This window comes from Callithrix jacchus, chromosome 8 (genome assembly GCF_049354715.1).
Source record: "Callithrix jacchus isolate 240 chromosome 8, calJac240_pri, whole genome shotgun sequence".
NCBI lineage: Eukaryota > Metazoa > Chordata > Mammalia > Primates > Cebidae > Callithrix > Callithrix jacchus.
In genome coordinates this window covers 12,336,816-12,361,996 of record NC_133509.1, presented here as the reverse complement: position 1 = coordinate 12,361,996, position 25,181 = coordinate 12,336,816, and the positions used below count along the sequence as shown (strand labels likewise).

Sequence of the window (25,181 nt, the reverse complement as noted above, 5' to 3'; positions counted from 1 at the left end):
CTTACTTCCCACGTGGGGAATTGAACTCTGACCGCCACTGTGAAACCTTAGCTACTAAGGATGGGCCCATCTCTATTTTCTTTCTCAGAAGAAGTCTAAAGGCTTTTAACTATTTAATATTATTTTTTTTAGCTAACTATGACATGAACTCTAAACGTCCTGTTCCCTGAAGGCAGAGACCAAAAGAAAGTATTGCCACATGGTTAAAAGGTGAAGCTCCCAAGGACATGAAACAAGGTGGAGACTTCATCCAGTTTTTGTTTTAGGGACCTGCAGCCAAGTTTGTTACTGACCAGCTTGCTGGGTCATCTTGAAAAGAGGCCTTACAGGTGCTCGAAACCCATGTTTTATCCTGAAGTACCTCCTCGACACAGAAAAACGAATTCATAGCACAGAATAACAAATTCATAGCACAGAATACACCAGCTTAAGTCTTAGAATCCTTTTTCACATTAATCAAAACTTTACTGAGGAGATACACAAGGATTTTTTTCCATTCATTCGGCCGTTTGCACAGAGAGAGGAGCCAAAAATCTGACTGATAAGGAATTCTTACCCTTTTGTTGGCATGCCAGGCTTCTGGGTTCCTCTCCCTGAGCGGCCCCAGTGATCAGGCTTGTGACACCATCACCCCGGGGACCAAGCGGCATCATAAGAAAAAAATTTTTTTTTTGTGCTGGCCAGAGCAAAATACATGTGATAATAAAACACAGACATTAGCTACTCCACTTAGCAGCCAATATAAAACTGGTAAGGCTAAAATTTGCCTCCCAAAATGCTGGGATTTCAGGCGTGAGCCACCGCACCCAGCTGCCTGCTCATTTTTCTGGTTATTTCTTGATGCTTTGCTAAAAAAAAGGGGTGGATTATTCATGCCTCCCCTTCTTAGGCCTTATGGGGTAACTTGTGGACGTTGCTATGGCATTTGTAAACTGTCATGGTGCTGGTGGGAGTGTAGCAGTGAGGATGACCAGAGGTCATTCTTGTGGCTATTTTGGTTTTGCTGGGCTTGGGCTGGTTCCTTTACTGGAACCCGTTTGTGGTGGTGTTTGAGACGAAGTTTCGCTCTTGTCACCCAGGCTGGAGTGTAATGGCACAATCTCAGCTCACTGCAACCTCTGCCTCCCAAGTTCAAGCAATTCCGCCTTTTCCTCAGCCTCCCAAGTAGGTAGGATTATAGGCCTGTGGCACCATGCCCGGCTAATTTTTGTATTTTTAGTAGGGACAGGGTTTTGTCATTTGGTCAGGTTGGTCTCAAACTCCTGACCTCAGGTGATCTACCTGCCTCGGCCTTCCAAAGTGCTGGGATTATAGGCGTGAGCCACCGTGCCCAGCCTGCTACCTGTTCTATCATTAAGGCCTTTATGACCTGTATTTTGTGCTGGCAAAATCTCATCCTGTGACTTAGAGTGCCTTACCCCTCTGGGAATGCAGCCCAGTAGATTTCAACCTCATTTTACCCAGCTCCTATTTAAGATGGAGTTGCTCTGGTTCACAGGCCTCCAACAGATGGAGAGGGGCCACTTTACCCAGTGTTATCCTAGAATCTTAATGTTAGTATGGACCTTGGAGATTATTTGTCTATCCTACTCCCCTCCCATTTTACAGATGAGAAAATCAAGGTTGGAATCGAAAGGTCACACGGAATCTGTGAAGAGCCGGGAGCTGATCTCAGCCTCTCTGTTACCTAAACCCCAACTGTATTAGTTCCTACAAATCCTAATATCTGGCTCTGGAAATTTGGGGGAAGTGTCTGTTTTTGTTGAGTTGTCCTTGTGGTCATGTGAAAGCAATTTACTTAATAGCTGCAGCTTGGACCCCCTTAGCCAGATGCCCTTCCGGGAGGTGAGGGACATCCGGTGTCCTGATCAGAACGACAGAAGTTAGGGATATTGTGGGACTGGGCAGGTTTACATAAGGAAGATTGGTGACCCTGACACCGGCAGAGACGCGCAGTCTGTGGAGAGGGCCTCTGCTGGGCCTGGACATTTTCAAGTCCAAGGGAGAGAGGAATTCCAAGTCACCTCCCAGCCCCTGCCCCTGCACTGTTGGCTGGCACTTGGAAGCAGATGTGCCTCAAAGGTTGCAGCTGGATGAGACTCAGTCATTGAATTGTCCAACATTTTACAGAGGAGGGAACAGAGGCTCAGAGAGGAGCTTTGCTTTTACCAAGACCACGTATCCAGTTGTTAAAAGAGCTGAGTCTTGTCCCGGCCTGATGACTCACGTCTGTAATCCCAGCACTTTGGGAGGCTGAGGTGGGCGGATCACCTGAGGTTAGGAGTTCAAGACCAGCCTGGCCAACATTGGGAAATGCCATTTCTACTAAAAATGTAAAAAAATTAGCTGGGCATGATGGTGGGCACCTGTAATCCCAGCTACTCAGGAGGCTGAGGCAGGAGAATCACTTGAACCTGGGAGGCAGAGGCTACAGTGAGCCAAGATCACACCATTGCACTCCAGCCTGGGTGACAGAGCAAGACTTTATCTCAGAAAAAAAGAAAAAAAAAAAGAGCTGAGTCTCGTGACTACTCTTTTACTCCATGGAAGCCACTAGCATTTGGCAGTGCCTCCCTCAAGCCCCCAAAACAGGAAAATAAATCACTGCTCTATTTTATACAACCCAGTGGGTTAGACTACAGGCATAGACCTGCAGGCCACCCTCGGAAGGCTCCACCGCTCGGCTCTGCGGGAGGGCAGAGTTGAAAGTGCTGAAGGAAGAGCCATCTTGGTTGTTTATTTGCCTGTATTAATAGAAATCAGGAGCCACGTGGGGGCACAGTGCCCATTAGTGGGGGTGATGATACTGCCTTGTCATGGTGCTTATTTGCATTAGTTACTCTCTATAAAACCTACCACCAAACCGCTGGGGGAGTTAGAGCGAAGCCTGCTGTGTCATGGGCAAGTCTGAGTGGTTGTAATGGTCTAGGATGTTGTGTGCCTCTGTGTTTCTCTGGGCGAGTGTAGGCCTCATCAGTCATGTTTAAGGGGCATTGGAATATGTATTTCTCCATTGAGGACAGCTTTGTGATGAAGGCAGAGAGCCCTGGATTTGGAGTCAGACCATTGTTAAGTCCAAATATTTGCCTTAACACCACTGACTGGCTGTGTGACCACGGGCAAGTTACCTAATGTGTCTGAGCCTTAGAAGGGCTAGTAATCCTTATAATATAAATCTGTATAACAGAGTTATACAGATGGAAGTAACATCTAACCTTTGCCCATTGATGGCCTTTGCAGGTCTGTTTTTCAGACAGTGACCTAGGATCCTGGCTCTGGTGCTTTAATCCTGATGTTTCTTTCTTTTGTGTGTGTGCAGGGGTGTGTGTGGGGGGGGAGGGGGCAGGGTCTCACTCTGTTATCTGGGCTACAGTGCAGTAGCACATTCACGGCCCACTGCAGCCTCAACCTATTGGGCTCAAGCGATTCTTCTGCCTCAGCCTCCTAAGTAGCGGGGACTACAGGCACACGCCACCATGCCCTGCTTATTTGTATATTTTTTGTAGAGACAGGGTTTCATCATGTTGCCCAAGCTGGTCTCAAACTCCAGGGCTCAAGTGATCCGCCTACCTCGGCCTCCCAAAGTGCTGGGGTTACAGGTGTGAGCCACGGCACCTGGCCATCATCCTTCTGATGTTTCTTAGGAGCTGGGGTGTGTGCATCTAAGGACAGGACTTGTGGGTTGGAGAGAGAGAGTTTGCTCCTGGGGTGCCAGAATGTCCTGACACATTAGCATTCAGTAAGTATCTATTAAATGAATGCTTACAGTTGATTCAGTGGGTCTGTTGCATAACTAGAACAGACGACTGTATTTCCCAAACTCAAAACCAGTACATCTCCTAACTCATTGCCTGATATGTAGGATGAAAACAGGGTAAAATACTTGAAATTGGGACTGCTTTTGAAAACCCAGCTGTGGGGTTGATGGGGTGGTCCCATGGAGCAGGAGATGCCTTTCTCCCTTTCCCTTTCCCTCCCTGAATGTAAGAGGCTACCCCGGAACGCAGGGCAGTGTACCCCCTAGTCTCTGTGCTGTCTAAGGGGGTACCCTGCCTGTGTTCCACAACACATTCCCCCAGGCACACTTCACATCCTCCACGGAAGGAGGAGGAGCCCATATCTTGATCTGGAGGAAGAGCTGGAGCCTCCAGATTATGGGACTGAGTAATTAAAAGCAGGGCTTTAAGTGGTATTATTCCCTGTGGGTTGTAAAAGCCTAGCCTGGAGGCTGCTGGGAGCCCTGTGTGCCTGCCCTGCAGCCCCACTTTGGCCTCGCAGTCCCTTTCACCCAGTCCGCCAGCCAGGGGAACAACAGCTAGGTTCAGGGATGTTCCCAAGCAGAATCCAGCCTCCCACTGGCCTCATCCAGGCCCCTGTTTGTCAAAGGTGGCTGTGAGAGGGGAGGGATGTGGATTTATGGCTGCTGACTTGAAAGACAAAGTTGCCTTTTGTGTTAGAATTGGGTGCGGGGGAGTGGTGAGCTGGTGGTAGTGAGGGAGGGAGGAGGGAGGGGCTGGGGTTCAGGGGCCCAAGCCAGGAGGTGAGGGGCTTGAGGAGGCCAGGAAGGCAGACAAAGGCATCGAGAGGCTTCTCAGAGCAGAGTCACCAGGCAAAGGCCCAGATGGGTCAGTCACCCCCATTGAAGCCACCACAGTCCTCTGAGGCTATTTGTAAATGCCAGACACCCGTCTTCCCATACCCACTCCCACCCACTCTGACACCCAGATGACACAGAGCCTCCCCCCTTCTCAAAACATACTCTTTGGGTTCAGATGCTTCATTCAACTCTCAGACGCTCCTTTGGAAGCCCAGGGAAGTCAGTCATACTTCCCCCACCCAGATGATCACAGCCAGTCAGTGTGGGCCAAAGTCGGCGGCTAATTAGGGACCCGGATGATGGGTACATGGCTCAGAGGGTTGGGAAGGATGAGCCTGGGCCAGAGAACCCTGATGACAAGACCACTACCCCACCGGGGACCTTGAGCAAGTAGCCAGCCTCCCCCAGATTCAGGGTTCTCTCCACCACCTTTCTCCTCATAGACTTAGAGATGGGATATTTGGAAGTGCCTTGAGGAGTTTAAAGAGCGTTCGACGTGGGACTTGGCTGGCCTCCTTGCTCTCCAGGGGCCATCCTGCCCCTGCCATGCCCCACCAGCACTCTGCCTGGTGGCTCTGGTGGGTCTGGGTGGAGGACAGAGTAGCCATCGGGCGCCTGAGTTCAGCAGGTGTTTTAACTATACCTCGGAGAGCCACATCCAACCCCCAGAATGAGCCTGGCCAATAAAGGGCTGGGTTTATAGGCTTCATAAACATTTTACTAGAGAAATCAAGGCCTCAATTACCCAGTGGCCTCTTCCAACTGACAGCTTGTCTATTGGGGCCGCTGTGAAGCCCCCAGGCAGAAGTAAGGTGGAAGAGGCTCTGGTTTATATCCTGCTGCTCACCCCCCCCCCCGCCATGTCCTCCCCCTACACCATTCAGGCCTTGCAAATCCAGTCTTTACTCCCTTCTCCAGACAGCTTGAGCTCCACCACCCACTCCCTGAGCCTCGTCCCCTCCGAGGGAAGAGGCTGCCCCTTGGAGAAGAGAGCTACTACCACTACTTCTTCCTGACCCCCCCGCCCTGCTCTTCCACAACCTCTCAGTTCCCTTTTCACTCAAGATCATACCTTCTCCCCTCAAGACTAGATAGCAAGTATTCGCTCTCTGCCAAGGCCTGTGCTAAGCACTTCACGATCATAGCTCATCGAATCATCCCTATCACAGTAGCTCCAGTGAGTGAGCTGTGACCATCTGGTTTTATAAGTGAGACAATAGCAATTTTGAGAGACTATCACTTGCCCAAGATCTTACAGTCCATAATGTGGGGCTGAGATTTGAACTCAGTTCTGTATGAGTCCAGAACCTTTACATTCATCTCCTCCCTGTACCACTACCTCGAAAAGTTCTGAGCCGGAGAGGTCAAGGTGAGTCTGGGAGACAGCAAGACCCTGTCTCAAAAACAAACAAACAAACAAACAAAAACACAGACACACACACAGTCCAGGTGTGGTGGCGCATGCCTGTAATCCTAGCACTTTGGGAGACCAAGGCGGGTGGATCACGAGGTCAGGAGTTCAAGACCAACCTGGCCAATATGGTGAAACCCGTCTCTTCTAAAAAAAATAAAATTAGCCGGATGTGGTGGTGCATGCCTGTAGTCCCAGCTGCTCAGGAGCCTGAGGCAGGACAGTCACTGGAACCCGGGAGGCAGAGATTGCAGTTAGCCGAGATCGTGTCACCGCACTCCAGCAGCCCTAGCATGGAATCAGATGTGGGCCTCATCATCAGTCTCTGAGTCCATGTGGCCAAGAGGTGGGGTGCAGGCAGGGACAAGGCCAGCCAGTGATGAGGATGGAGAGGAGGGTTGCTCTCTGGCAGGACAGCAGGAAAGCAGAAGAGAAGGAGGTGGGGGAGGCCACGGCCCTCCCTCGGGTCTGGACCAGTGCTGTCCGATAGACTTCTCTGTAATGACTGGAGTTCTACTGGCGCTGACCCGTAGCGCAGCCAGTAAATACTTGTGGCTGCTGAGCACTTGAAATGTGGCTAGTGAGAAGAAGGAACTACATTTTTTAATTGTATGTAATTTTAATTTAAATGGCCACGTGTGAGGCCAGGCGTGGTGGTTCATGCCTGTTCATCCCAATATTTTGGCAGGCCCAGGTGGGAGGATCACTTGAGGCCAGGAGTTCGAGACCAGCCTGGCGGACAGAATGAAACCCCGTCTCTCCCCAGAATATAAAAAACTGTGCAGGCATGGTGGCAGGTGCCTGTAATCCTAGCTTCTAGGGAAGCTGAGGCGTGAGAATCACTTGGCATAGGTTGCGGTGAGCCAGGATCATGCCACTGCACTCCAGCCTGGGTGACGGAGCAAGACCCTGTCTCAAAAAAATAAATCAATGGCCACACGTGGTTTATAGCTACCACATTGGACAGCACAGATAGGGGATGGCTGATGATTGAAATTAACTCAAAGTCCTCTGGTGATGTAAAGGCCTGTGGGCTTTGAATTTGACTGCTCTACGTACCTCAAATAAGTAGAATTGTACAATATCTTTTTGTGACTGGCTTATCTCACATAGCACAGTGTCCTCCTCAGGGTTCATTCCTGTTGTAGCATGTGTCAGGATCTCCTTTTTTTTTTTTCACTGTGTCGCCCAGGCTGGATGTGATCTCGGCTCAGTGCAACCTCCGCCTCCCAGTTTCAAGGGATTACCTACCCTGCTTCAGCCTCCCAAGTAGCTGGGACTACAGGCACGTGCCACCATACCCAGCTAATTTTTTTGCATTTTTAGTAGAGATGGGGTTTCACCGTGTTAGCCGGGATGGTCTCGATCTCCTGACCTTGTGATCCACCCATCTCAGCCTCCCAAGGTGCTGGGGTTACAGGCATGAGCTACCATGCCCTGCCGGGATTTCCTCCTTTTTAAGGCTGAATAATATTCCGCTCTGTGGATATACCACATCTTGTTTATCCATCTGTCAATAGACACAAGTTTCTTTCACCCTTTAGCTATTGTGAATAATGCTGCTGTAGACATTATCAAATATCTCTTCAAGACTCTGCTTTCAGTTCTTTCGGGTGTATACCCAGAAGCGGGATTGCTGGATCACTTAAACAACTAAAACTGCAGATTCTACTTTTAATTGCTTTAGAATTATACGGTGTTGCATAGCGGCTGCGCCATTTCACATTCCCACCAACAGTGCACCGGGTTTTTGATTTCTCCACATCCTCATCAACAGTTGCTATTTTCTGTATTTTTGATAGTACACATCCCATTGTAGTTTTGATTTGCATTCCCCTAAGATTAGTGTCTTTTCTCTCTCTCTTTTTTAAATACTAGGTCTTCAAAATCCAGTGTGTATTTGATACTTACAGCCCATCTCAATTTGGACTGGCCACATTTCAAGTGCTTAATAGCTGGCCACTATATTGGAAAATGTGGGCCAGGCGTGGTGGCTCACAACTGTAATCCCAGCGCTTTGGGAGGCTGGGGCGGGTGGATCGCTTGAGGTCAGGAGTTCAAGACCAGCCTGGCTACCATGGCAAAAACCCATCTCTACTAAAATTACAAAAATTAGGCTGGCATGTGCCTGTAGTCCCAGCTACTTGGGAGGCTAAGACAGGAGAAGTGCTTAAACTCAGGAGGCAAAGGTTGCAGTGAGCTGAGATCGTGCCACTGCACTGGAGCCTGGGTGATAGATGGAAACTCTATCTCAAAAAAAAGAAAATGTGGTTTTAAAGGGAAAAGTTGGGGGCCGCAGGTAGAAGTGTGTGGGATTCAGGCATGTGTCTGGAGTAACCAAACATGTGATAATTGTCCCAGCTGCCCGAGGAGGGGCTGGACATCCAGAAGGCTACTGTCCCTGGTCTTTGTCAGGGATGGATACAAGGAGGGAACGGGCCTTGGTGGCCTTCAGAAGAGTCTGTGGTTCACAACTGCCCCTCTTGAATGGCTGTATGAGGTGGGGGTAGCCGGCGCCTCGGACCCCCAGGCCCCTCGCTTTTGCAAAGGTTATGTTCTGATCTGTCCATCCGAACATGCCCCCAGATCTTTTTACCATCACACACCGGATAGGAGTCTGGCTGTGGCCAAAGGGTGGGGGCCTGAGCTTCCTTCCCAGCACTTTACCTCGACCCTTTGCTGCCCCCACCTCCCCCTGGAGCCTGTCTAATCAGATCCAGGCCTGACCTTGTCAGAGGTCCTGGACCAGGAAGAAAGTCCCCCTCCCCTCCCTGAGCGGCTGTAGAGCTGGCTCTCAGGAGACCCCTCCCCTCTGGTGATTTATAGGAGTGTCCAGGAATTGCTTCCTGCCTGTTTCTGTTCCCTTCCAACCCTGTGAATTGCTACGCTCACTCTCTGCCCTCTGTCTCTCCCCACAGCATGGTTGCACCTATGGTGGTGGCAGGGAGGGGTGGGGAGACTCCTTCCCAGATCCCTGTGAACAAAGGTGCCTCTACTTCCTTTCTCTCCACCTACTGCCAAGCAGGACTTTGTCCTCCCTGTCGCTTTCTCTGGCCCTCACACCTGGAGGACCATTGCCCATCACCATCTCCCATCAGCCAGCTTGAATTGAGGGACCCAAAACTGTCTGCACCAGGCCAACAGGTGTCCACAGGAGTGTAAAGAACCAAATCACAGCACCACTGTCACATGCAGCAGCCACAGACACCATACCACCAACACCAGACACAAACATCAGTGCCAACACACTAGCTCATCCGCACTGTCATCAGCAACACAGTGGCCTGCAGGGTGACTCGTTCAGATCTTGGGGTGAACTGAGGTCCAGCCCTCAGCCCCACTTCCTCATGTTTTTCCAGGGACCCTCTCCCTAGAGAGACATAATCAGGGATAGCCTACCCGACTGTGTCCTGTTGGCACAAGCCAGGGCATAAACATACTCATGAATCAAACATGTTTTACCCTGAGAGACTAGAGGGGCCAAAGGGGCCCCAACATACCTTTTCCTCAAACTTCCAAAAGCAAAATGCTATGCCAGCCCGGGAAACATAGGGAAACCCTGTCTCTATAGGAAACATAGAAATTGGCCGGGCACAGTGGCTCACCCCTGTAATCCCAGAATTTTGGGAGGCCGAGGTGGGTGGATCACGAGGTCAGGAGTTCAAAACCAGCCTGACCAATATGGTGAAACCCCGTCTCTATTACAAATACAAAAATTAGCCAGGCATGGTGGCGTGCACCTGTAATTCCAACTACTCAGGAGGCTGAGGCAGGAGAGTCACTCGAGCTTGGGAGGTAGAGGTTGCAGTGAGCTGAGATGGTGCCACTGCATTCCAGCCTGGGCGACTCTGTCTCAAAAAAAAAAAAAAAGAAATTAAAAAATTAGTTGGGTGTGGTGGTGCGTGCCTGTGGTCCCAGCTCCTTGGGAGGCTGAGGTGGGAGGATTGCTTGAGCCTGGGAGATCAAGTCTGCAGTGAGCTTGCATCACACCACTGCACACCAGCCTGGGTGACAGCATGAGATCCTGTCTCAAAGGGAAAAAAAAGGAAAAATACTATTGCTTATGAAACAGATGTGTGTGGAAGATTTTAGGAAACTCCAGCTAAGCTGAGTTTGCTGGCCCAGAGATGGTGGATCCGGTTCAGGAAGACGGAGGGGGAGGGAAGGCTGGAGGGGCCCTGAAGAGCGGCTTGTTCACTCCCTTCATTTGTGGCTGAGAGAGTGCTGCCTGCCCAGGGTGTCACAGAGCTCTCAGGATGCCTAAGGAGTATGCAGGACTGACCGAAGAGCTGAGAGAGGGTTAAGGAAGGGAGAGAGGGAGGAGCCTCAGATGAAGACGACCACACCTTCCTCTTGCGCCTGCCCTTCCTGGACCACACCTGTGCAGCCAGCTTACCTTTCCTCTACACAGTGAGATGCTAGTCCATCAAGCAGTCCACTCTACAGTTAGACTGGCTTCAGATTCGTGGTTTACAATTGCTTTTTTTTTTTTTTTTGAGACAGAGTCTTACTCTGTCGCCCAGGCTGGAGTACAATGATGCTATCTCAGCTCACCGCATTCTACAACTCCCAGGTTCAAGTGATTCTCCTGCCTCAGCCTCCCGAGTAGCTGGATTACAGGCATGTGCCACCACACTTAGCTAATTTTGTATTTTCTCCATGTTGGTCAGGCTGGTCTCGAACTCCCGATCTCAGGAGATCTGCCCGCCTGGGTGGGATTACAGGTGTGAGCCACCTTGCCCAGGCTTCAGTTACTCTGAAAGGCAAAGCTACTCTTCAAATTAAATCTTTGGCAGAACTGTAACCAAGTAAAGCTGATAGAGAGGTACGGCAAGGTGCTGCGCTGATGGAAGGGAAATGTGGGCAGGAGGTGGGCTCAGCTGCATCCAGGGGGCCCCAGGGGACCCTTAGGAGTTGCACTGTACACAGTGGAGGATATCAGACTGGCTCCATACCTGTGACCCTTCCATCTCTAGCGCCATGTCCAACTGTGCTGTGGCTGCTCAGTGCTGCGGGGAGGAGGAGGAAGCCAGGCAGTGGAAGCCAGACTTTCTCCATCCCCAGCGCCCTGATAAGCAGCAGCCCTTTCCCTTGTATATTTCCTTAGGCCAGCTCCTAGCAGCTTGGCACCTCCAGGGAGCCCAGAATGGGACTAGAAGCACAAAAGGATTCCTTCCTTAATGAGGAGGCATCTGTAGTCAGCAGAGCCATTAGTTCCCACCCCAGGTCCCTGAGGGACTTCAAGCTCCTCTCCAGCTGGAGTGAAGAGACAGGCAGCTCCCCATCTTTGAAGGAGCAGGGCCTGGGGGATGGAGACAGCTGACCCTGGAGCCTGGGTGCCTCTCTTCTCCCTGTGCTCACAGCATCCAGTTGCCGTCCTGGAGGTTGAGGGCTAGAGGCAGTAGAGGAGCCCCAGCGGCACCTCAGCCCCCTCCCCCAAGCCCCTGGCCAAACAGCTTTTGGCCTGAGACCGGGAAGGCTGACCTCCCAGTGCTCCCTGGGAATCCTCTCCCCAAGCCTGATGGGGGCACAAGCTGGGACACTTGCCCCTACCTCCCATCCCCAGGGCACCAAGGTACTATTTATAAAGACTGTACCTATGCGTGATTGATTACCTGTACAGAACCAGAGGCACATACCCACCGCAGCAGAGGACGGATTCCCATCCAGACGTGGACACTCAGACCACATACACAGAGACACAGCCTTGCACACATGTACAAAGAGGTGCACACACCCATCAGCCACACTCCCAGGAGACCCTCAAAGAGGAGGAGGCAGGGCGGGGGATTTTTATGCATGTTTATATTTAATGAACCACATGCAAATGAGATGGAGAACGCGCCACAAAGGAGCCAGCCCCCAGGGACTCCGGGTGGAAGGGCACAAAGGCTCGCCTTTCGGGCCTCGCTGGAGGCCAGATCCGGCTGGTGGGTTGAGGGGGCTTTAGATGGGGTATGGGGGCCACAGGGAGGGTGGTCTGCCCACACCAGGAAGCCATGAACAGGAGCCAGGACCAGCTCCAGTGTCCCTGCTGCTGTGGGGGAGGGTTTCCTCTGGGAGGGGAGCAACTGTCCCAGTTGATGGAGTGCCTGAGATGAGGGGCTGCCTGCCTGGACAGATGGTGAACCGCCTTCCCGCACTTGAAGCAAAGTGGATTTTAATGAAATCGCAGCCCTGGTGCTGAAGCTGGGAACTCAAGTGGGAGGGGCTCCTTCCCCAGGCATTACAGGGTGGGGTTTGGGCATGGGTGGAAACGGGGGTGGGCAGGAACACTTAACCAGCCTGTAACTGGGAGGGGAGGGTGCGCCACAGCCCTTCTGCACTGATGATCTCTGCAGACCAGAGTTCAGATCCCCAAAAGGTGGGGAGGGGTCCCTGAATATTTATGACACATTGAAATGTAGATTGGTAGGTTTGACAGTCTTCTGAGAAGCTTGTCACTTTGGATGGATGCAGCACCCTCTTGGGGTGCACAGAGAGACTGCAGATGAACTGGGGGTGGGAGGAGGAGGACAAGGGGCCAAAAGAGAGCTACCAGGCCTTGGTAACCAGGGTCTGATGACCAGTGTCCCTGGTGCTTCCCCCCTCTGAGCCTCAGCTTCCAGTTCTATAAAATGTGAAGCACTGCTGGGCACGGTGGCTCACGCCTGTAATCCTAGAATTTTGGGAGTTCGAGGCAGGTGGATTGCCTGAGCTCAGGAGTTCGAGACCAGCCTGGGAAACACCGTGAAACCTCGTCTCTACTCAAATACAAACAAATTAGCCAGGCATGGCAGTGTGCACCTGTAGTTCCAGCTACTTGGGAGGCAGAGACAGGAGAATTGCTTGAACCCGGGAAGCGGAGGTCGCAGTGAACCGAGATTGCACCACTGCACTTCAGCCTGGGCGACAGAGCAACAGTTGTCTTCAAAACAGAAAAAAAAAGAAAATGTGAAGAGTATCTGAGGCCTTGCCTGCCTTAGGGAGAGTTTATGAAAATGAATCTGAAAGCTGCTGAAAAAGTGGAGTGTGGGGCTTGGGAGCAGGGCTTTGTCTGATTGGCCTTCATGGGTCATTTTTGGGGGACCAAGGTCTCCAAAGGAAGTCCCAACAGCCTAGGATTTCTTTATTAGACATTTGTTATCCAGAAGTTTGTCCAGACTTTCTACAAAGTATTCCAGCCCAGCCTATACCACCTCTTAGGAGAGATGTTTCCTAGCTATTGGAGGCTGGGGTAAGTGCTGATGGGTCCCCCAAGTTATTGCCCTCGCAGGAGAATTCCTGCCCCTTGATGGAGTGGGCTCCAGGTCTCCATGCCTGTGACTCCAGTGCAGCCTATTCTCCCCTCCCCTCTGCCCCCAGCAGCGTGCCGCACCCATACACTTCTTTTCCCCAGCCATGTCGGACTTCCACGTACATCCCCAGGCCGCCGTAGGTGAGGAGGGCGGTGTGGCCCGCTTCCAGTGCCAAATCCATGGGCTTCCCAAACCCGTGATCACATGGGAGAAGAACAGAGTCCCCATTGACACGGACAATGAGAGGTGAGCCACATGTGGGAAAGACAGAGGGAGGAAGAGGTGGCCGGTGACTCTGGCCTTAGAGAAGGACTGCCCGAGGCTCTGGAGCTGCAGTTCGTGCCCACAGGAGCCTGAGATGGGGGTGTTTCTGCAGTCGCAGTTTAGATGGTTATCCACACGACTTGCTGGGCAGAGATTCTAGGTTCGTGGATGTGGCTGAGGTTTCTGTATGATTGTTGTCAAGGCTGGAATTGAGGACATGTCCACCTTCGAGAGTCCCAGTGTGTGCCTTATAATGTCGGGATGGGGCAGTGCTTGGGTCCTGGGCTGTGTCTCGGATGTCCCATGTCTTTATGGCTGATCATGTCAGTGGCTGTGCCGGTGGCCAACTGTGTCCCTCCCCTCAACAGGTACACGTTGTTGCCCAAGGGGGTCCTGCAGATCACAGGGCTTCGGGCCGAGGACAGTGGCGTCTTCCACTGTGTGGCCTCAAACATCGCCAGTATCCGGATCAGCCATGGGGCCAGGCTCACCGTGACAGGTGAGGGTCCATTAGTCCCCGCCCTGGGTCCCTAGGGACTTCGAGCTCCTCTCCAGCTGGAGTGAAGAAGAGGCAGGTGGCTCCCCATCTTTGAAGGAGCAAGGCCTGGGGCACATAGACAACTGTGCAGTCAGCTGTGCAATCCCAAGCCTCTCAACCTCCCTTTCCCCCAACCTCCCCACCCGGCCTCCTCCTCCTCCTCCCACCCTTAGATCAACCCCTTTCAACTGGCCTCTGCAGGCTTCTCAGCCGAGTACCTGCAGAATGCCAGGCTCTGTGCTGCCTGGCATGAGGGTGCAGAGGAATCTGAGGCCAGGTCTCTGGCTCATTTCCCCCTGGGACACTGTCTGCTGAGCTCCAGGACTACCCCTGTCCCTGGTATCTCTTTGCCCACAAGACCTGGCTTCTGGGCTGGTGTTTGTTTCCCACCCGCCATGTCCTGGGTTGTGGGTGGGGTGAGGAAGCGCAAGAGTCCCTAGCTGAAGTGAGGAAACGTGGCGTCTTCCTCCCAGGCTCGGGCTCTGGGGCCTACAAGGAGCCAGCCATCCTCGTGGGTCCTGAGAACCTCACCCTGACGGTGCACCAGACTGCTGTGCTTGAGTGTGTCGCCACGGGCAACCCTCGCCCCATTGTGTCCTGGAGCCGCCTGGGTGAGCCTCATCACCAAAGCCCCTGCCCCTCCCAGCCTGTCCCACCCCCTGGGAGGGCTGGTCTCAGACTCCTCACCCAGCTCCAGGGGCATTTGGAATCCCGTTTGTTCTCTGTGGGGGTTTGTTCTATCCCTGTGGCCTGGGAATAGGGTAAGTTTCCCTCTCCTGGAAGGACCAGGGAGGCCCGCCTGCCCACCCCATTCTCCCTCCCACTGCAGGGATGGCTTAGCCCCCTGGGTTACCTTAACCAGTCCTGGCAGTCCTCTGCTCACCCCAGCCTCGGGGACCCCAGCACCCTTTAGCCCTCAGCACCCCACTATCTGTCCCCTCCTGCTAACCCCTGCCCTCATTACCCTGGTCATGTTCCTCAGCTGTGCAATCCCAAGCCCCTCAAAATCCCAGCCAGTTGTCAGACCCTCACTCTGGGCCCCCCAGTCTCCAGCCTGGCCCCCTAAGTTCCCCAGCCTAAATCCCCAAGCAGCTGAAGGAGAGAAATGAAAGGGTGCAGATGGGCCCACATTGTCTGAGCGGAAAGGTCACTCGGGAAGGAAACTCTGGAGGGGGTGGGGTGGGGCTGCATTCACAGGGAGACTGTGCCACATTGTAGCAGCTGAGTGATGGGGAAGGAGGGGGCAGCAGGCGGGATAATGGAATAGATTTCACCACTTCAGGGCCTGAATGGGGAGCTGTCTCCTTGTATTCTGACTGTGCTAATCTGATCCTGGTGGGGGTGGGGGAATGGCTATGTCCCTGGGAGAGGCTGGGAAGAGTGGCCTCACCATTAGGAGGAACCTCCAGGCACTCCAGGGACCATCTGGTCCAACATTTCCCAAAACATGATCTATCAGGCGGGAAGGAATGGCTACAAACCAGGCTGGGAAATGTCAATCGAATCTAAACTCCTTACTTTACAGATTGTGAAACAGAAGGGAAGGGCCTTGCAGGTGGCCGTGAGTCATTGGTCAGGACAGGGTCTCCGCTGCTAGGGGCGAGGGTTCTGTGCTGCTCTCTCTGCCTCTTCCATGTTAAGGTGCCTGGGAGGGAAGAGGCAGAGTCAAAGATTGGGGCTCCCTGGAAGACGGGAGGAAGGAGAGCCCTCTGGAAGGTTCCTTTACTTTCCCTCTTGCACACCTATATCCCACCCCCAGCCATCTCTCCTCCTCTTCCTCCGCAGATGGCCGCCCTATCGGGGTGGAGGGCATCCAGGTGCTGGGCACCGGAAACCTCATCATCTCAGACGTGACGGTCCAGCACTCCGGTGTCTATGTCTGTGCGGCCAACAGACCTGGCACCCGCGTGAGGAGAACAGCACAGGGCCGGTTGGTCGTACAAGGTATGGATCAGCCCACCCCGGGGAGGAAGGCAGGGACCTCCACATAGCTCCTACCTCCCGGCCCAGGCCCAACCCCAGGACCCTGTCTCACCCCAGTCTCCTGGACTTGCCCTCACCTTGCCCCTTGCCCCTCACTGGCCCCCAGGCCAGATCAAAGGCGGCACACTCTCCCCAAGGTATGCTTACCTTGGGAAGGGTCTTGGTCATGTGCTGGCTCCTGCCTGCCCTCCAGGGCCACCAGCACCCCTACACCCCGGGAGTCATTTCCATTTTCTTATCTCAGCTGGTGTCCCCACCAGTGTCACTCACACGTGTCTCCGCACGTGCTGTTTTCATTCACACATGTGGCATGTCCATGCTCACACCTGCCTGCCTGCGCGCTCCCAGCCTGCTTGTCATTTTCACGCTGTCGCCGGCAGCCTCACTGCACAGGCAGAGCTGTGTCCCCTCCTGCGGGGCGGGGCCCTGCTGCTGACCAGGTCCTTCCCTCTGGCCCTGGGGCTCAACTGTCCCCATGCATTGGGCTTGGATGAACATTTTCAGTGTTTCCTGTGGTTGTTCCTGCCAGAGAGCCAGGGAAAGGGCGGGAAGTAGGAGAATTAGGAGCTTAAATGCCGGTTTGTTTAGCATTCATGTGCCGTTAATCTGTCCACATGAAAGTGATGGAGCATTTCATTTCCCGGTGTTAATAGAGGCTGAGGCCTGGGATTGGAGGAGAGCAGAATTGAATGTGGGGGCGAGGGGGCTCCCGGTACTGAGGCTCATCCATCTCCCCTGTCATTACTGCTTTCTGGAGGTGCAGCCAAACCTATTAGCACATTTATTTATTTAACAATTTCCTGAACAGGGAGCTCAGCTTGATTGCTTTCGGATACAAATGTCAGTCTTTTAAATAGTCGTTAAAATAGAGTCCTCTTGGGTCTGCTGGGGTGGAGGGAAGTGGGAGGGGGCCATCTCCTGAGCTGGGCCCCACCTGGAGGAGTCTCCAGGGGGCAGATGTGTGTTTGGAGCCCACCTCTTGCCCCATGTATCTCTGGTCCCATTCTCTGTGCCCTCCTCATGCTGTCACTCACAGCTGTCTCTGTCCCCCACCCTCTACCCCCTCATCTCCACTCGCAGCCCCAGCTGAGTTTGTGCAGCACCCCCAGTCCATCTCCAGGCCAGCTGGGACCACAGCCATGTTCACCTGCCAAGCCCAGGGTGAGCCACCACCTCACGTCACATGGCTGAAGAACGGACAGGTGCTAGGGCCAGGAGGCCACGTGAGGCTCAAGAATAACAACAGGTACGTGTGTGGTGTGTGCTGGGGTGAGGGCCCGGGAAGAGCAAGGGAAGGGGGCCCTGGAGTGAGTGGCCTGAGTAGACTCTGCACCTCCCACAGGGGAAGAGCACAGAATCGGGAGGCTGGAGACTTGGGTTGGAGTCCCAGTTCACCACTAACTCACTGGGAGACCTCAGACAAGTCCTTTGTCTCCTGGAAAGACTTAGTTTCTCCATCTCTCCAATGGGGAGATTTGGCCAACCTCCACAGAGAAGGAGGGGACCTGAGGCTCTCTCTCCCCTGCAGCACACTGACCATTTCTGGAATCGGTCCTGAAGATGAGGCCATCTACCAGTGCGTGGCTGAGAACAGTGCGGGCTCATCACAGGCCAGTGCCAGGCTGACCGTGCTGTGGGCTGAGGGGCTGCCAGGGCCTCCCCGCAATGTGCGAGCGGTCTCTGTGTCATCCACTGAGGTGCGCGTGTCCTGGAGTGAGCCGCTGGCCAACACCAAGGAGATCATCGGCTACGTCCTGCATATCAGGAAGGCTGCTGGTGCGCGCAACTGCCCCTTCCTCTAATTCACTACTCCTCCTCCCTTCCCATCCTGCACGTCCTGACCTGATGCCTCCCTTTGCTTCTTCCCCTTCTGCACCCTGGCTGCCCTCATTTCACCAATGCTGACAGGATGCCCCCAGTCCTTCATACTCCCATGCCCACTCTGTGCCTCTCCAGACCCGCCAGAGCTGGAGTATCAGGAAGCAGTCAGCAAAAGCACCTTTCAGCACCTGGTCAGCGACCTGGAGCCCTCCACCGCCTACAGTTTCTACATCAAGGCCTACACGCCAAGGGGGGCCAGCTCAGCCTCCGTGCCCACCCTAGCAAGCACCCTGGGTGAAGGTGAGGCCTGGGTGTGGAGCACAAAACCACAGGCCCTCAAGGGTATCAGAGCAGAACCACCATGCACACTTGTTCAGGTCGTGCACTGTGCGGGGAACCCAGCCCTGAGGCTGTCGAGGCGGAGTCTACTTGGAGGAGAGGGCTTATTTTTCTGATTTGTAGGAAGGTGCTGCTTTCATAAGCCCCCTCAGTCAGATGCCAGGGGGCTGTTAGGGTGTTGAGGGTCAGGGTCACAGGTGGAAGGTAGAAAGGTAGAGCTTCCAGCGGGGCATGGTGGCTCATGCCTGTAATCCCAGCACTTTGGGAGGCTGAGGTGAGCAAATCACAAGTTCAGGAGTTCAAGACCACCCTGACCAACATGGTGAAACCCCATCTCTACTAAAAATACAAAAAATTAGCTGGGTGTGGTGGCACATAGCTGTAATCCCAGCTACTAGGCTGAGACAGGAGAATTGCTTGAACCCGGGAGACAGAGGTTGCAGTGAACCGACATCGCACCATTGCACTCCAGCCTGGGAAACGGAGTAAGACTCCATCTCAAAAAAAAAGAAAAAAGAAAAAAAGACAGGTAGAGCTTCCACTGGGTCCTTACATCATGGCCTCCTTCTCTACCTGCAGTCCCTGCCCCGCCCCCATTGTCAGTACGGGTCCTGGGCAGCTCCTCCCTGCAGCTGCTGTGGGAGCCTTGGCCCCGGCTGGCTCAGCACGAGGGAGGCTTCAAGCTGTTTTACCGCCCAGCAAGCAAGACTGCCTTCACCGGCCCCATCCTGCTTCCTGGAACTGCCTCCTCCTACAACCTCAGCCAGCTGGGTGAGGCGGACACAGCCCTGGGCCTAGGGGGCTGGGCAGGGTGTAGCACTGAGGGCCAGGAGGTGGTGTACAGGGGTCACCTCCTTTTCCTGGCCAGGACAGAGCACACGGTGGGGCAGGGGCAGTCACTCAGCCACCCTGCCTTCCCCCAGACCCCACTGCAGTATATGAGGTTAAGCTGCTCGCCTACAACCAGCATGGGGATGGCAACGCCACAGTCCGCTTTGTGTCTTTGAGGGGAGCATCTGAGAGGACAGGTGAGGGCTGGGGCTGGGGTGCAGGGCTGAGTGGGTGGGAAGCAGGAAACGTAACAGGGTGAGACATTACGTGCAGCCCTCGAGAGCACAGGCTTAGACCGCAGTTTGAAACCTGGCCATGCCATGTGCTGGCTGTGTGACTTTGGTCAAGTTATTTAACCTGTCTGATCAGTTTGCTCTACAGTACAGGGATAATAGTGCCTCCTTTACAAAGCTGTGGCAAGGATGAAATAGTCCATGCTAGTCCTAGCATCTGGTAAAAGAAAACCAAAAAGATTGGGCTGGAGTCCTGTAGGCGAAGTCAAAGGGTGTTCCCACTCCCACTTGGGGGTGGGAACAGCTGAAGGAAGAGGGGCCCCCAGAGGCTGGGTGTTGGGAGTGCCTCAGACCTGGGCAGCCAAAGCCCCCAACTCATCCCTGTTCCTAGCCTTGAGCCCACCGTGTGACTGCCGGAAGGACGAGGCTACCAACCAGACGTCCACCACGGGCATCGTCATCGGCATCCACATTGGGGTCACCTGCATCATCTTCTGTGTCCTCTTCCTCCTGTTTGGCCAAAGGGGCAGGTGGGTCCTGGGCCAGGGAGAGCTCTTGGGGCCTACAGAGTTCCCCTGGGCTGGTGTGGGAAGACTAGGTGAGTGTGGGCTCACTGCCTGTCTCGTCTCTCTCCCTCCCCCCGATTCCTGGCTCACCCCTAGGGTCCTCTTGTGTAAGGATGTGGAAAACCAGCTGTCCCCACCTCAGGGTCCCCGAAGCCAGAGGGACCCTGGCATCCTGGCCCTAAATGGGGTGAGATGGGGAGAGCGGGGCCAGCTGGGCCGAAACGAGAAACGTGTGGATATGAAGGAGCTGGAGCAGCTGTTCCCCCCGGCCGGGGCAGCAGGGCAGCTGGACTCCAGACCCACAGTGAGTGCCCATGCCTTGAACACTCCCACTCCTCAGGCTCTGACAACACCACCTTCGGATCCTGCCCCCTCTTTACCCTGGCCGTGGGTCTTGATCATTGGCCGTAACCAAGCTGCAGGTCTTCTCTGGGCACAAAACTTAGGGTTGTTGCTTCTTCCTGTGCCCCTGAGTCAGGCAGGGAGACTTGGAGACCCTAACTCCCAAGTGGGGTTGAATTGGAGCCTGGTGCTCTGGCCCTCAAGTTGATGCCTGTGTGACGGGCTGTTTTCCCAGCAGGGTGCTGCAGCCCCCGCCTTGTGTGAGGAGACCCAGCTCTCCATGCTGCCACTTCAGGGATGCGGCCTGATGGAGGGGAGGACAACGGAGGCCACGGACCCCTGCTCGGGCCTGGCAGCTGCCCCACCACCCCCAGATGGAGGCCCCGGCCTCCTCAGTGAAGGCCAGGCTGCCAGGCCTGCGCCAGCCCCGGTTACCCAGCCAGCTCGCTCGGGACACTAGCCAGTGTCTGGCAGGCTCCGGAGGTGGTGGCAGGGGGCAGGGGGCCCATTCTCAGGTCAAAAGCAAGATTTCTGCGGTCACGTGGGATTTGGATGGTCCTGGGAGCTCCCCAGCACTTCTGTCCTGACTGCCTCGTGGGTTGTAAAAACCCAAGGCAGCCTTGGCAGGGACCCACCCCCAACGCCCCTCAGGAGCTGGAGCAGTTCCTGCAGAAGCCGGTTCCCTCCCTGGGCTGATGCCCCCTCGCATCTGCCTGGTACCCACATGACTTGGAACTGAACTGACATTTTCCTTTAAAAAGCAAAACTTAAAATCAAAAAAAAGAGAGAGAGAGGAAGGCGAATTAGACTCCAAAAGCTGACCCTGCTGTAGCTGGGCCCCGACACTGTCACCCTCACCGATCTTGTTTTCTCAGGATGGAGTTTTGCTGTTTTGGCTCTCAGCACCTACCTCAGCCGGAATGAATGTCCTGGGGGCAGTGGGGCGGTGGCCTCAGCCCCCTTACCCCACAGAGCCCGAATGCACTCCTACCTCAAGCCCACTTGACGGGCACCCCCTCTCCCTTCCCACACTGTTGTCCAGAGTTTAAAAGAAAAAAAAAAAAAAAAAAGCACTTCCCCGTTCCAGGTGTGAAAGAAAACGTCTACCTCAAGGCCCGCTGGCGCTGCGGGCTGTGTTGTCACTGGGCCTGCCTCCCCACCCCCTGCCCACGGCCCACCTGCGTCTCCTGCAGAGGGGAGGCCGCCAAGAGGAACTCTTGGGGCCTACAGAAATAGAAATGGATTGGGCGGAGAGAAAATGTGAAAGAAGCCAAAAATGAGAGATTTGTTCCTTGAAGTACAGTTGTCCAAATAAGCCACCTCCTGGCACACCGCCTGTCCTAGTCTGGTCTGTCCCCTCCCAGTTTGAGCCAGCCCATCCTTGATGGGGATGCCCATGAGGAACCTGGGCTTGGGAGGGTGGCATGGTCCAGCTGCCTGCCTCCTGCCCTGTAGTCCCGGCCCCTGGAATGTACCACTTGTGGGATGGCGTGCGGGAGGGCGAGGGGGTGTGGGTGATCCCCACAGAGGCGCTCCAGCCTCAGGACACCCAGCCAGCCTGATCCACCCCTCGACAGGCAGCATCCGCTGTCAGGAGCAGCCGCGGCCGGAAGCTATTTTTATACAATGTGTGTTAAGGGTTATATGTTCTCCTGAATTTGTTTCTCTTTTCTGTTGTGTTGTTCTTTGAATTACTTAAAGAAGAAAATAAGACCAAGGAAACAAATGCCTATTTTTGGTTACACTCAGAAACATTTTTTTAAATAGCAGAAGAAAAACTTTTTTTTAAAGAAAAAGATAAGTGTATTCCTTAAGAATGAGATTAGACCATACAAATCCCTGACCCCCAACCCTCTAGGGACATCCCCACCCTGAACTTTAGTTAATTAGCCGAAGAAGATAGAAGTCGTGGTGTTTTCCTAGAAAAGAGCTGTGTCCTCGTGGACGTGGGGAAGGGCAGTCCCTTCCCTTCTCCTAAACCATGTGTGGATGCCCAGGGCGCCACAGAGCTCCGAGGCAGTGCCCCCTCTGTTCCCAAAGCAGCTTCTCTCGGGAGCACCCCATCTTTCCCTTGGGAAGGGTGGGGCCAGGGCAGGAAGGGGCTGGGGGCCACCTGGCCTGACTTGGGTTTTGTTACACTCTGCTCATTTTGATGGAATAAAAGTCCTGTTGCCAAAGTGAACCTGGAGTTTTTTGGTGGCTGTGTCAGGTCCTGGGGCAGGTGTTGGGGTGCTGGGTGGGCAGGGGCACTCACAGGCCCAGAGCCTGGGATAGTAACAGCAGACCCGATGCGCCATAGCGCTCTGCCACATGAGGCACAGTTCCCCGGTCCTCACCGTTCCCTGTGAGGAACACATGCTACTGATTGTCATCTCCATTTTCTTAGTTTTGTTTATCTTTTTGAGTTGGAGTTTTATTTTGTTGTTTTGAGACAGAGTCTCGCTCTGTCGCCCAGACTGGAGTGCAGTGGTGCTTGGCTTACTGCAACCTCCACCTCCGGGGTTCAAGTTATTCTCTTGCCTCAGCCTCCAGAGTAGCTGGGACTACAGGTGTGGTGCCACCATGCCCAGCTAATTATTACTATTATTATTTGTATTTTTAGTAGAGATGGGGTTTCACCATATTGGCCAGGCTGGTCTTGAACTCTTGACCTTGTGATCTGCCCGCCTCGGCCTCCCAAAGTGCTGGGATTACAGACCTGAGCCACTGCGCCTTACCCCTGTGGTCGTTTGAAAACAGTCCATACATTCTTTGACCCTCCGTTGAAAAGTAGACTTAATTCCCCTCGAATTCCCTGAACGTGGCTTGCCTTAGTGACATATTCTAAACACCTGAACATAGCAGAAGTGATGCTGCGTCACTAGCGCCAGCGTTGAAGTGCTGCAGTTTCCGCCTGGCTCTCTCTCAGGACGCTTGTCCTTGGAACCCAGCCACCATGCCGTGAGGAAGCCCAGGCCACATGAAGAGGCCACATGGAGGTGCTGGGCTGACAGCAAGCATCAACCACCCCACTGATGCAGAGATAGCTGCCCCTGGGCCCTGCCCAGAAAGCAGATTTGTAAGCCAAATAAATGTGATGTGAAATCACTGAGGTTTGACTGCACTCCAGTTTGGGCAACAGAGTAAGACTCTGTCTCTTTAAAAAAAAAAAAAGTCAGGGAGAGGAACCGCTAAACCCACGGTCTTCCCTCAAAGAGGTATTAGAGGGCTGGGCACAGTGGCTCATACCTGTAATCCCAGCACTTTGGGAGGCCAAATTAGGAGGACAGCTTGAGGCCAGGAATTCAAAACCAGCTGGACAACATGGCGAAATTGTCTGTACACAAGATTTAAAAATTAGCCAGGCATGGTGGCATGCACCTGTAATCTCTGCTACTTAGGAGGCTGAGGTGTGAGGATGCCTGAGCCCAGGAGGTGGAGGCTGTAGTGAGCCGAGATCGTGCCACTGCACTCCAGTCTGGGTGAGAGTGGGAGACCCTGTCTCAAAAATATATATATAAAGGTACTAGGGGACTGATGGAGGTCTTCGCTGCTTCCCTGGGCTGTTGTGGTGGGCGCCTGTAGTTCGTTACTCAGGAGCCTGAGGCACAAGAATCACTTGAACCCAGTAGGTGGAGGTTGCGGTGAGCTCTAGCCTGGCCACAGGCTACAAACAAACAGAAAAACATGCTTGCAGCCAGGCATGGTGTCTCATGCCTATAATCCCAGTGCTGTGGGAGGACAAGGCAGGCAGATCACCTGAGTTCAGGAGTTCGAGACCAAACCAGCCAACATGGTGAACCCCCATCTCTACTAAATATACAAAAATTAATCGGGTGTGTTGGTGGGTGCCTGTAGTCCCAGCTACTAGGGAGGCTGAGGCAGGAGAATCACTTGTACTCAGGAGGCGGAGGTTGCAGTGAGCCAAGATGGCGCCACTACACTCCAGCCTGGGTGACGGAGTGAGACTCCATCTCAAAAAAAGGAAAGAAAACATGCTTGCACAAACACTTGTACATTGATGCCCACGGCAACATTAGCCTCGGTAGATAAAAGGCAGAAACAACTGTCCCTCAGCTGATGAATGCAGAAAGAAAATGTGATCAGTCCACACAATGAGACAAAATTTAGCAGAAAAAAAAATACAGAAATGAAACACGGATATGTGCTGTGACATGGATGAGCCTGGAAAACATTTCACAGGTACTGAGCGAAAGAAGCCACTCACAAAGGCCCGCGATTCCATTTATAGAAAATGTCCAGAACTGGCAAGTTTACAGAAATGGAAAGCAGATTGATGGGCAGGGGGCAGGGCTGGGAGAAAATGGGGAGTGACTGCTGATGGGTACAGGGTTTCTTTTGGGTGTGATGAAATGTCCTAAAATTGTACTAACAGTTGCACCACCCCGAATACACTAAAAACCAGTGAATTGTTCATGTAAATGGCAAATTGCATGGAATGTGAATTATACTTTGATAAAGCTGTTATTTAAAAAAAAAAAAAATCATGCCTGTAATTCTAGCACTTTCGGAGGCCAAGGCAGGCGGATCACCTGAGGTTGGGAGTTCGAGACCATCCTGACCAACATGGAAAAACCCCGTCTATACTAAAAATACAAAATGAGCCGAGCACGGTGGCCCATGCCTGTGATCCCAGCTATTCGGGAGGCTGAAGAAGAATCGCTTGAACCCAGGAGGTGGCCAGCCTGGGTGACAGGAGCGAAACTGTCTTTTTAATTTTGTTTTTTAAAAGAAGTTGAGAGGATTCACTGAGTTCATGTAAGTGAAGTGTACAGTTGAAGGTTCAAAAGATCCACTGTAATAGGCAGAGAAACTGGAACAGGCAAGGCAAAGCGACCCTAAGTTGGGGGGAGGTGGGGAGAGGGATGCCGGGGAAAGGGGAGCGGGATAAAGAAGAAAGTGAGCTTGAAGGGCCTCCTGCAGCTGGCCTGGCCTCCCTGGAGCCCAGGGAGCCTCTGGCTCCAAGCTTTGCAGCCTGG

At 53.4% G+C, this 25,181-nt stretch overlaps 1 protein-coding gene across 8 annotated transcripts in view; it reads left to right on the top strand.

The window, feature by feature from the left end:
* Window positions 1-22,384, top strand: part of IGDCC3 (immunoglobulin superfamily DCC subclass member 3) — a 52,217-nt gene extending 29,833 nt beyond the window's left edge. For 2 of the 8 annotated variants that reach the window (XM_035258882.3, XM_078333422.1), the window contains 12 exons: window positions 13,387-13,531; window positions 13,918-14,048; window positions 14,561-14,698; window positions 15,873-16,031; window positions 17,151-17,316; window positions 17,599-17,846; window positions 18,027-18,191; window positions 18,810-19,001; window positions 19,154-19,258; window positions 19,686-19,824; window positions 19,957-20,164; window positions 20,441-22,384. In XM_035258882.3, coding sequence (XP_035114773.1) covers window positions 13,387-13,531; window positions 13,918-14,048; window positions 14,561-14,698; window positions 15,873-16,031; window positions 17,151-17,316; window positions 17,599-17,846; window positions 18,027-18,191; window positions 18,810-19,001; window positions 19,154-19,258; window positions 19,686-19,824; window positions 19,957-20,164; window positions 20,441-20,662 — 2,018 coding nt within the window. In that variant the 3' untranslated portion in view covers window positions 20,663-22,384. Of the gene's footprint in view, window positions 1-13,123; window positions 13,225-13,386; window positions 13,532-13,917; window positions 14,049-14,560; window positions 14,699-15,872; window positions 16,032-17,150; window positions 17,317-17,598; window positions 17,847-18,026; window positions 18,192-18,809; window positions 19,002-19,153; window positions 19,259-19,685; window positions 19,825-19,956; window positions 20,165-20,437 lie in introns of all 8 variants that reach the window. The other 6 variants (XM_035258881.3, XM_035258885.3, XM_035258887.3 and 3 more) reach the window with 5 other exon arrangements.
* Window positions 22,385-25,181: the final 2,797 nt, after the last annotated feature.